The sequence below is a fragment of the Aphelocoma coerulescens genome, chromosome 20 (assembly GCF_041296385.1).
Source record: "Aphelocoma coerulescens isolate FSJ_1873_10779 chromosome 20, UR_Acoe_1.0, whole genome shotgun sequence".
Classification (NCBI taxonomy): domain Eukaryota; kingdom Metazoa; phylum Chordata; class Aves; order Passeriformes; family Corvidae; genus Aphelocoma; species Aphelocoma coerulescens.
The window spans coordinates 15392505-15402444 of record NC_091033.1 but is presented as its reverse complement, the minus strand read 5'-3'; the positions used below and the strand labels follow the sequence as shown (position 1 = coordinate 15402444).

Sequence of the window (9940 nt, the reverse complement as noted above, 5' to 3'; positions counted from 1 at the left end):
GCAGTTAAGGGTCAGTGGCACAGGCCGAGGCTGCCCAGCCCGCGAGAACAGCAGAGCCACAGGAGGTGGCACGGCACAGGAACGGGGCACCTGCGCCATCTGCTTTGTGCCATGGTGATTTTGGAGGTACAAAAGGGCCTGGTTGCAAAGCCTCCCTGGGCATTACTGAGGGCAGCTCTGGTTTGAGCTGATGGGATCTTCATAAGGGATTCACACTTCAGATTTGAACAGGAGATGGATGAGCTTTGTGGGCCCTGCTGGAGCACAGAGCTGCTGGGGAGGCTGGTCCTGCTCCCAGCCCTCTCAGGGACGAGAGCCCCAGCTGGAAGTATTTTATACCTTCAATTAACCACCACAGGCAGAAGGAATTAAATCATTTGAAGCAATGAAGCTGGAGGAATGGGGGGGTGGGGGAGCTATTTAAAAAGCAACTGCACCAAAATATCACCACACTTGGCACAACTCAGAGTTAAAACTTCACTTTCCCTCAAACTACACATTAACCTCCATGGCTCAGAATCACTGGAAGAAATTTCTGCTATGTTTGGTTTTCACATTTGCTAACTTTCCTTGACAGTCACCTTATTCCCCATTTTTCCTTTCCTGGGACAGACTGTGTCCCTGCCACCTTGGAGTGTGTAGCTGTGCCCTCAGACTCCTGAGTGAGCCAGCACAGAGTGGGAATGCAGTCCCTGGAGTGCAGCCCCTGGGCACTAAACCCACCCCAAGGGAGCCCTGGCTCCTTTCTTGCACCAGGCCCAGGCTCTCACTGAGCAGCACTGCAGACCCCAACTCCCTCCCCACCCACTGCAGCATCACCAAATTCAAAGAAATTGGTTCTCACAATCAGGAATCCCCCTCCCAAACCCTGCTGGGTCCCGCAGAGACCCTACCTGAGCGCCGAGGGTGAAGCCACCCGCCTCCTCGCAGGCTCAGCCCATCAGCAGCACCAGGGAAGCTGCCCTGGAGGGAGGGGGTTGTCTCTAATCCTCAGGTAACTGGTGGCAGCTGTTGGCACCATTCCAGCTGGGGACACGGCTACCTGGAGCCAGCCTGGCAGGGAGGAGTCCCCGGGTGATGCTGGACCCTGGACTTGTTGTTTGGTCCTGCCACAGCACGTGGAGTTCATTGAACTGGTTGGGGTTTGCTGGGTTGCTGCAGCTCCTCTGCCATCGGCAGCAGGAGTGTGTGGGAGTGGAGATTAAACACTCCCACCATTAGGGCTCTCAGTGTTGGGCATTCTCACACCGACCTGAAGATGAAAACGGTCATCTGGAGGTTTCCTGGTGTAATAAAGGACCTGAGGGACTGGCAGATCAGTATCTTTCTCCCTGTCTTTAGGTGATCTCTGGAGCTCCGTATTTTTAGCCAGCAGGGGCCAAAGCAGTCGGCCGGGGGCTGGCAGGTGGAGCAGGAACCCAGCGCCGTGTCAATGTCCCTGAGCCCGGCACAGCCCAGTCCCCAGCCTGGCTGGTCAGTCCTTGGTCCCTGTCCACCCTGGGGTGGCCATGCCCTGAGAGGCCCCAGGAGATGGCAGCAGCCCTTCATGTTTGCGTCCTCCAAAGGGAAGTCAGCCCCTGGGCCCTTTCTGGAGGCTTTTCTCGATGGGCAGCAGCAGGATGGCCCAGGATGGCCAGGGGGACACGCAGGGTGCAGCAGGGTCCCGTTGCTGCCGGACACACCGTGGCTGTGGCGCTCGGCACGAGGGAGGCCTGGCTGCTGGGGCAGAGGAGGTTTGCTGCAGCCACGTGCCCATGCCCAGCAGATGGGCTGTGCCCCTCTCTGTGTGGCTCGCCCGTGGCACCCAGCCTGGCCACGCTCTGGTCCCGGCCGCGCTCCGCACTATCCCCATCCGTGTTCCTGTTATCCTGCAGTGCAGACACCAACACGGATCTGAACCGAGCTGACGCCGGTTTTGCATGAGTGAATTTACTTTAGAAATGACAACTTCTGGAACACAATGAATGGTCAGCAGAGACACTGCGTGATCCCCTCACGTGCCGGAGGGCCGGGGACAGGGCACAGGGAACTTGCCAGGTGGGGTTTTCCTGTGGATGGCTTTGCATCAGGCCCTGGCACAGCTTCTTGTTCCTTTTTGTCCCAGGCTCTACCCATGGGTGCACTGCCCTCACTGACCTCCAAAGGCCAACTGCAATCCTGTGGGATGCTGCAGCCCAGGCAGCTGCTGCCCTGTGCAGCAGTGCAGGTGACACCAGCTGCCCCATTGTCCCAGCACCGGGGGTACCCTGTGGCCACAGCCCCATCTCCAGGGTGGTGCTCACCCACAGATTTGCCATTCCCTGCCTGCAGATCATTCCCTGGGACTGCCATTACTCACTCCAGGATTATTGTAACCCCAAATCCTTGCTCTAAAGACAAGCTCCCATTCCTGTCTGTAGGCAGTGGTGGCTTTCACTCAAGTGGAGGGAGTGGAGTAGCACAGCCGCCACAGAGAGCAGTCCCTGAGACCTGTAGGGAGGTGCTTCGTAATCCCAGGGGAGGTAGCAGTGTGGACAGTCCCATTCCCCTGTGGGAGAGGCAGTGTCTGTGGGGGCTGTAGGAGCTGGCACTGGAGGTAGATGCCCCTCAGGGCCTCCTGGCCCCCAGCCTGCCCTGCCAGGCACAATTTTTAAGACAACCAAGTTCCTACTTGGTCATCAGAGCACCAGGTTGGAAAAACAAAGGCCAAGGGCCCAGAGAGCAAACTGCAGGAGAGACTGTACCCCGGGCTGCACCCTGGGCACATCTCAGGGACTGGGATCTATTTTTGTTCTTGTTTTTTGCAAGTGCAAACACCAGGCTCAGAGCTGCAAGAGCAAAACCAGAGGGGCTGGTCTTACATCTTCATGTCACTTCATCTGTGGAACATCTGGGACCCGCTGGGTACAGGGGTAAGAGAATGCTGTGTTTGGGTTTGTGTTCCAGTGCTCTGGTAGGACAGAGCTGGGCAGGGCTGGGCTCAGAGCAGGTCCTTGGTGATGGCCGAGGGCAAGGGCTCCCCTGCCACGTGGGCAGTGCCCAGGCCCGACCGCCTCCGCGTGAGCAGCACCATCGCCTGCACCGTCCTCCTCAGCCCCGGCTGCCCGGCAGCTCCACCGGCCAGCACGGCCAGGGGGCCACTCTGGGCCGAGCTGCCGGGCGCCCGGTGGGGTGTGTAGCACCTGGGGTAGTTACTGGAACACTCCAAAGCATCACTGCAGCTTCTGCAAGTGCCGGGGCGGCCGCCAAAGGCCGGGGACGGGAAGGGCTGGAGCGCAGCGCCCCAGCAGCCGCAGCAGAGGAGGGCACGCAGGGCCTGCAGGAGCACCCTGTCCTTGGACAGGGACTTGTGGAAGCTGGGCTTGAAGAGCAGGTACACCAGCGGGTTGTAGAGTGTCGAGGACTTGGCAAAGACGGCCGAGAGCACAAAGGCCAGCGCTGGCACCTGGCTGGCGTCCCCGAGCAGTGCCCACAGCGCAACCACGGCGTAGGGAGTCCAGGCAGCCAGGAACCCCAGGCACACGGCAATGCTCAGCTGGAAAAGGAGGAGATGGAGATGGTGGTGCCATGAGACTCCTGCAGCACTTGGAGGATGCTGACACACCCCCCAACCTCAGCCATGTGCAGCAGGACCCTGAACACTCCTCACATCCCCAGGAAAAGGTGCTCAGCCTTCTGGACCCGTACTGGAACGTCAGAGAGCAGGGCAGCAATTCAACACATCTCATGCATAGACCTGATCTTGCTTCAGGCCACTCACACCCTGTCCCACCTGGGAAAGTCAGGCACGGCCTCAGCCTGCTGTGGCAGATGGGTACAAAGGACCAAGTGACCTGGCTGAGACCAGCTCAGCATCGGACCCCAACAGTTTTTGGCAGCACTGGAAATTCCTCCAGCAACCTGTGTGGCTTGGGAGGCCTGGAAATGGGCTATGCTCAGTCCCCCTCCCCTGACTGGATGTGGATGTTTCCTTCAAAGCCAGGCTTGCAAGCTGTTTTCTTTCGTGCTGTGGTTTTTTAAAGGGTATTCAGGGGGTTTTACATATACTTGGTAAATTATAGTATTAGCTTGTAGTCTGGGGAACAATGACTCATGCAAGCTCCTTTATGATATTTTCCAATATAATTTAAAATGAAAACTCCTCCACCTGATGGCTTCAAACGAGGAGCAATGTGTTGTTACCCACACTGACACAAAGACCTGGAGAATTCATCAGGAGCAGCAGATGCCCAGCGGGAGGGACCCTGCTGCCTCTGCCCGCCCGTGGGCAGTGGGCTGGGCAGGGCACCCCGAGACCCCCCCACAGGCCCCCGACCCCCAGTACCTTGAGGAGCAGGCTGTGCACGCCGCGGGCTCTGCGCCGGGGGGACGTGTGCTGCCGCACGGCTCTCCGCGACACCCGCACCGTCCACAGGATCAGCGCGTAGGACACGAGGATGAGGAGGCACGGGAGGACGTAGCAGAAGATGAGGAGGGCGAGGATGTAGAGCGTGGCCTCCCTGCTGGAGGCCTCCCAGGTGATGCAGCAGGCTGTCCCGTAGGGCTCGGGGCCGTAGCCGCCCCACTGGGCCAGGGGTGCCGCGGCGAAGGCCAGGGCATAGGCCCACACGGCCAGCAGCAGCACCGCGGCGTGGCTCCGCGAGAACCTGTTCCCTGCGGCGTGGGGACGGGGCTCAGGAGGGCTCCCCGTGGGCCAGGGCAGGGGAGAGAGGGGACTGCACCCCGAGCCACCCACAGCTCCAGGCCCCGGCACCAGGAGCCAGGAGAAACGCCGGGGTCCGGCCCGGCCGCAGGATCGGCCGCACAGCCCCTTCGGCCTCCCGGGAATTGCTGGGAGGTCGTGTGGACACGGCACCGGCTGCAGTGCCTGGGCACGGGGCAGGGCTGCTCAAGGCCACCACCCCAGATCCTGACACTTGAAGGACCTTTCCCTCCCTGCTGAGCAAAGCTTTGGGGGAGACGTTTTGTTTTCATTTTTGTCCCAACCCCCATCAAATCTCAAACTCTCTGATGTTCTAAGACTCACTATAAAGTGCTAAATCTTCAGACATACATACAAGTAACATTTTGCTTTGAAACTAAGCAACTAAAAGCACAATTTGATTCTGCATTTCCTCCCAGAAGATGGGCTGGGCTGTAGATAAGCCCCAAGTGCCAGGCTGCCAAGCACTGGCTGATCAAGAGCAGAGGCTGTGCAGGGAAAAGCCACTGTCACCTGGGCTGCCTTTCCGCAGCCAACTTTCATCTTTATCTTTCCTCCCACCTTTTTAGCCACCTCCTGAGCTGTTGTGCTGGCACATAACCAAGGTGACTGTGCTCCAGCATTGTCCTTGAGAGCTGCTGGGGACACACTGGTGGCTGGCAGCAGCCACCAGCTCAGGGCACACAGGCAGCTAGTCACGGGAGAGGGCGACAGGAGGAGCCCTGGGGCGCTGGTCTGCAAATTAAACTGCTATCTCTGATTTCCCGTTTTATTTCTATTTTTGGTCTTTAATGCAAAGTCTGTTCTGAAGATAAATGCTAGAGGGAGGATTGGCAGCTGAGCTGAGGAAATTAAGAATTGGAGAAGGAGCTGTGTAGGGAACATCCCTGGGCTCCCTCACTTCCTCAGGTGCTCCCTGCAGTGCAAACATTCACCTTAGCTCTGTGGAGGACATCCAGGTGAAAACGGGGCTACAGACATGAGCTGTAATACTGCACACCCAGTTCTCCTGTATTAATTATTTCAGTGAATTAAATACATTTAGCCTATGGCTCTCCCACCAGGGACCAGGGAAAGCAGCTCTTCTTGCTCTGCCAGAGCTTGTGGCTTCCCAGCTGCAGTCTGCTCTGGTCTAAGCTCAAGTGTGTGTATGGACATTCAAAAACCTGCAACCTGTTGTGATACAGCCACACAGATGTGGCACTTGGGGACATGGTTTTGTGCTGGACTTGGAAGTGCTGTAGTAACAGCTGGACTCAATGATCCTGAAGATATTTTCCAACGTAAACTTACTTCTGTGATTCTATGACTAAATATTTACTGGGAATAGGTTGCCCTGGGGCAAAGCTTTCCCTGAAGAGGTGGATCCGGCTCATTAGAACAAAGAGGGCTCTGTTAACAGAGAGGGGTGTAAGTGAGGAACAGATAACCCATCCCAGCACCTACCGTATGCCGGGTAACAGACCTTCAGGCAGCAAACCGTGCTGAGCACCGTCAGGCTGGCCAGGCTGCACAGCCCGAACAGGACCCCGCAGAAGGCGTAGAGGGTGCACACGGCCTGGTCGAAGAGCCACCTGCAAGGAGAGCCTGCAGGTGAGCCCGTCCTTCCCCCCGGGGCGGGGGCTGACAGCCCTGCACTCGGCTGGACAGGAGGCTTCTCCTTTGCGGGAAGGAAGGTCGGGAATTTCCCAGCAGCTGGTCCCACTCCAGCAGCAAAGCTGGGCACAGGTGGGGTGGTTCCAACAGGCTGCACAGTACCAGCACCTGACCAAGTAAATATGGGCATGACCTTGCCCCAGATTTGTTCCTTGAGCATCCCAGCGATGGAGCCAGGGGTGCAGGAGATTCTCTGACCACAGCAGCTCCCACCAAACCCCTTTTGCAGCGGGTCTGTGTGAGGAACTGGAGGGACAGGGAGCAGCAAAGCACCCGCTGTGGGATGGCGGTCTGGGAGCTCACATGTGCCCTGTGCCACCAGGCTCACTCCCGAGTCCCTCTGCACCTGACAGAGATCTCCTGGTTCCCAGACAGTTTGCAAGCTGGGCCACTGGCCAGTGCAGAGCCACTTCCATGAGGTACCTGTGTGCAAAGAAGGAGGAGGTGGCCAAGGGGAAGAGCGTCACTGTCATGCTCAGGTCACTGATGGCCAGGTTGACGATGAAGAACTCAGCAGGTTTCAGCAGGGACCTCTTCTGATGGGCCACCAGCAGCAGCAGCGAGTTCCCAGACAGGGACATGATGCCTGTGGAGGAGGCAGAGAATGGTGCTGTGTGTAATAGAGCCAGGAGAGGAACCACGAGCATCTTGAGATGTTCAGAAGGAAACACTGCAGAAGTCTACAGAGGGTAGAGAGGGCTCCAGGCTTCCCTCTCTGGGGTGGGCTGAGCAGGGGAGCCCACAGGACCCACAGAGCTCTGTGAGCACAACTGGAGCTACTTTACATTGGATCAGATGCCTTCCCCTTCCTGAGATCCTACAGAGGCTTGGTAGGAGGGCAGTGATGGGATAAGACTGCAATGGGCTCCGGGTGCAGGATCTGGCCGAAGTCACTTGTTCCAGCTGGAAGGAGCAAGGGGGCACTTCCTTCCAGCTAGAAAAATAACGGGAGCTTTGTGCAACTGCTCCTCTGATGTGAGGCCAGAGAGCTGGGCCCCTTGGCCTTTGTAATTTCTTCCTGGCAGTGTCACTCCTGTGAGTCTGCACTGTCCCATATCATGGTAACAAAATAAACAAGAAGAAAGGCATTATGAAGATCAAGGAAAATCCAGACTAAACAAAAGAAGGCTCTTTGTTTGCTATTAGTGTATTTAAATCAACAGTGGTGATTAAAGTTTTATAACGAGTGCTTTCTCTTTTTCATTACATAATTGTGATTTCATGGAAAAAATGTTTCAGTGTCCTCGGAAGGGGAATCTTTGCTGCTCTTGGAGCAGGTTGGGCAGCATAAGAGTTCCTCCCGAATGGATTAGGCTGCAAATTAAATCCCACGGTACGAACCAGCTTCCAAAGCCACTGAATGGCCAACACTAAAGTTCCCCTCAGGAACAGGACTCCCACGTGGGACCTGGCCAAATCCAGAGCTTTGGAGGCTTTGGAGTCACTGGAGAGCAGAGTACTGAGATATTTATCCTTCTTCCCAGCCTCACAAGGCATTTTTCCCACACAGTGAGTCTCACATCTGTGCTAAGTACACTTTATTAGCTTTACCAACTCCTGCTGAAATCAAGAGCCAGCTTGAGCTCCAAATCCCCTTCAACAGATCTGAAGCTGGTAGTGCCAACAGAGCCCTTGCCCGTCTCACCTCGGGTGGCTGTGGTAGGAGTTACAGCATATTTCTCAAAGTTATTCAATGTTTCAAATATTTAAACCATAACAGGCATTGCAATTCCCCTGAGAGGGGAATGCAGTCCCCAGATCATACTTTTGAGTAACATGGGAAGGGACAGTTTAATTATTCTGCTAATGACTGGACGCTTCTGGAAGCATCAGTGACTGAAGAGGCCTGACTGTCTCTGGCAGGCAGCTGGGCAGGGACGTGGGGATCAACAGGTCATCTTTCCTTACCAAAGACTAAATAGACTGTGCCAAAAATCAGGTCTTCTCTCTCCGATAAGGTGGAGGTGAACACTGAGGTGTCGGACACATTCCCCATCTGCAAAGCAAGATACATGAGAGTGAGAGTGAATTCTGGCTAACGAGGAGTGCCCAGCTCCTTCAGTTCCTGGGGGGACAGGGGGACACATTCCTGGCCAGCAGGAGCCTCTGGCCAGCACTGTCTGCGGCACTGACTGGCCTGGGATGGGATCAGGCTGGTAATCCCACTTGATTACCATTCCTTCAACCACGGATTTCACTGATGAGCAGCAGCTTTCGCACCTTGATTCTCTTGGCAAGTCCTGGCCGTGTGCGATGGCAGCAGGCGCTGTGTGTTCGGACACGGGGACTGGCTGCTCGGAGCAGCCCAGGACACCCCCTCAGCTGGCAGCCCCCGGGGGTGATGGGTGGCAGGAGGACATAGTGCCAGTGGTGGAAGGGGGCTCTGGGTTCACTTCCTCCACAGACACCCTGGATGCTCAATGCTTCACAGCCCAGTGGAAATTATCTTCTTTGTTCTCCTGTGTTTTCAGAGTGTCTGTGTACAGGGATGGGTGATTTATATCTCCCTGTACAGACCAAGTGACTCTGGACATGAGAATGACATTCTTCATTAACCTAATTGGAAACAACCTTCATTTAGAGCTGAAGTCACTCCTGAAATTCTCATAATGCACAGTTCACCCCTAGGCCATATTTGATCTTCCTCAAGAGCCCTTGGAAGCAGCCAAGCTGAACACAGCACGTGCACATCACCTCTCCAAGAGACTTCAGCAAAGCATCTGTGTATTAAGAACACAGAGCCAGGGAAAAATGAGAGACTGTGGCCACACAGCTGCACTGGTGATGAGATGGGGCACGGCCCAGCATAAACAGCCTGGAAGGAATTGCTCCTGCTCCTCAGCACACATGCAGCAAAGGAGAGAACTGGTAAAGCTTGTAGGATTTGATTTTCTTCAGATCCCTGGCAGATCTCCATCCTGGAATACATCAGGTGAGCTGCAAGTGTCCTGTGAGATCAAGCTGGCAAAAAGGAACAATAATCACAGGAGAGGAATTTCTATTTCTCACATATTGCTTAGGATAAATCCCATTTGTATGATTGTGCTTGAGCTGCCTGTAAAGTACACATCTCTCATTCTAATACAGAACTGATAAAAATGCATCTCTTGCACTTATCAGTGTGCTGATGTCACTGACACACAGACAATAAATCAGTTTTATAGAAATGTGGAGAGCTATCCCTTCGGTGTCCAAAAGTAAGTCACAAATTGGATCCTGTACACTCCCATCAAGGTGCTCCCTTAGGTGAGCGTGGGATGGGGGACGCCTGCACAGGCCTCCTCTTTGCTGTCACTCTTAGTGGAGAGTCACAGACTGCAGAAATATTAGTGCAGGTACCAAACACATCCACAATCATTTCTGACAGAAACAGCGACAAGAGTTTCTTCCAGCTCAGAAACATTCCAAACACATGACTGTGCTCAATCAAGACTAAATCTGTGACTCCTCTGGGAGGGATTCAGCCCAGACTGTCCTCAGGGGTACAGCCAGCACAGCGCAGCCCTTCAACATCAGACTGCTCGGCCACGTACTCTCTGGGCACACAGAGCTGCTGAATTTGATTTAAGCTCCATTGCTCAGACGCTGTTCTGAGAAGAGACA

The 9940-nt window shown here is 55.3% G+C and overlaps 1 protein-coding gene across 1 annotated transcript; it reads right to left on the bottom strand.

Moving 5' to 3' along the window:
- Positions 1-2959: 2959 nt before the first annotated feature.
- LOC138121251 (opsin-5-like) lies at positions 2960-8333 on the bottom strand. Its single transcript, XM_069034586.1, has 5 exons — positions 8246-8333; positions 6761-6923; positions 6128-6255; positions 4304-4632; positions 2960-3514 (listed from the first exon to the last, which is right to left on the bottom strand). The coding sequence occupies exons 1-5, from the start codon at positions 8331-8333 to the stop codon at positions 2960-2962; spliced, it is 1263 nt and encodes a 420-aa protein (XP_068890687.1).
- Between the last annotated feature and the right edge of the window lie 1607 nt (positions 8334-9940).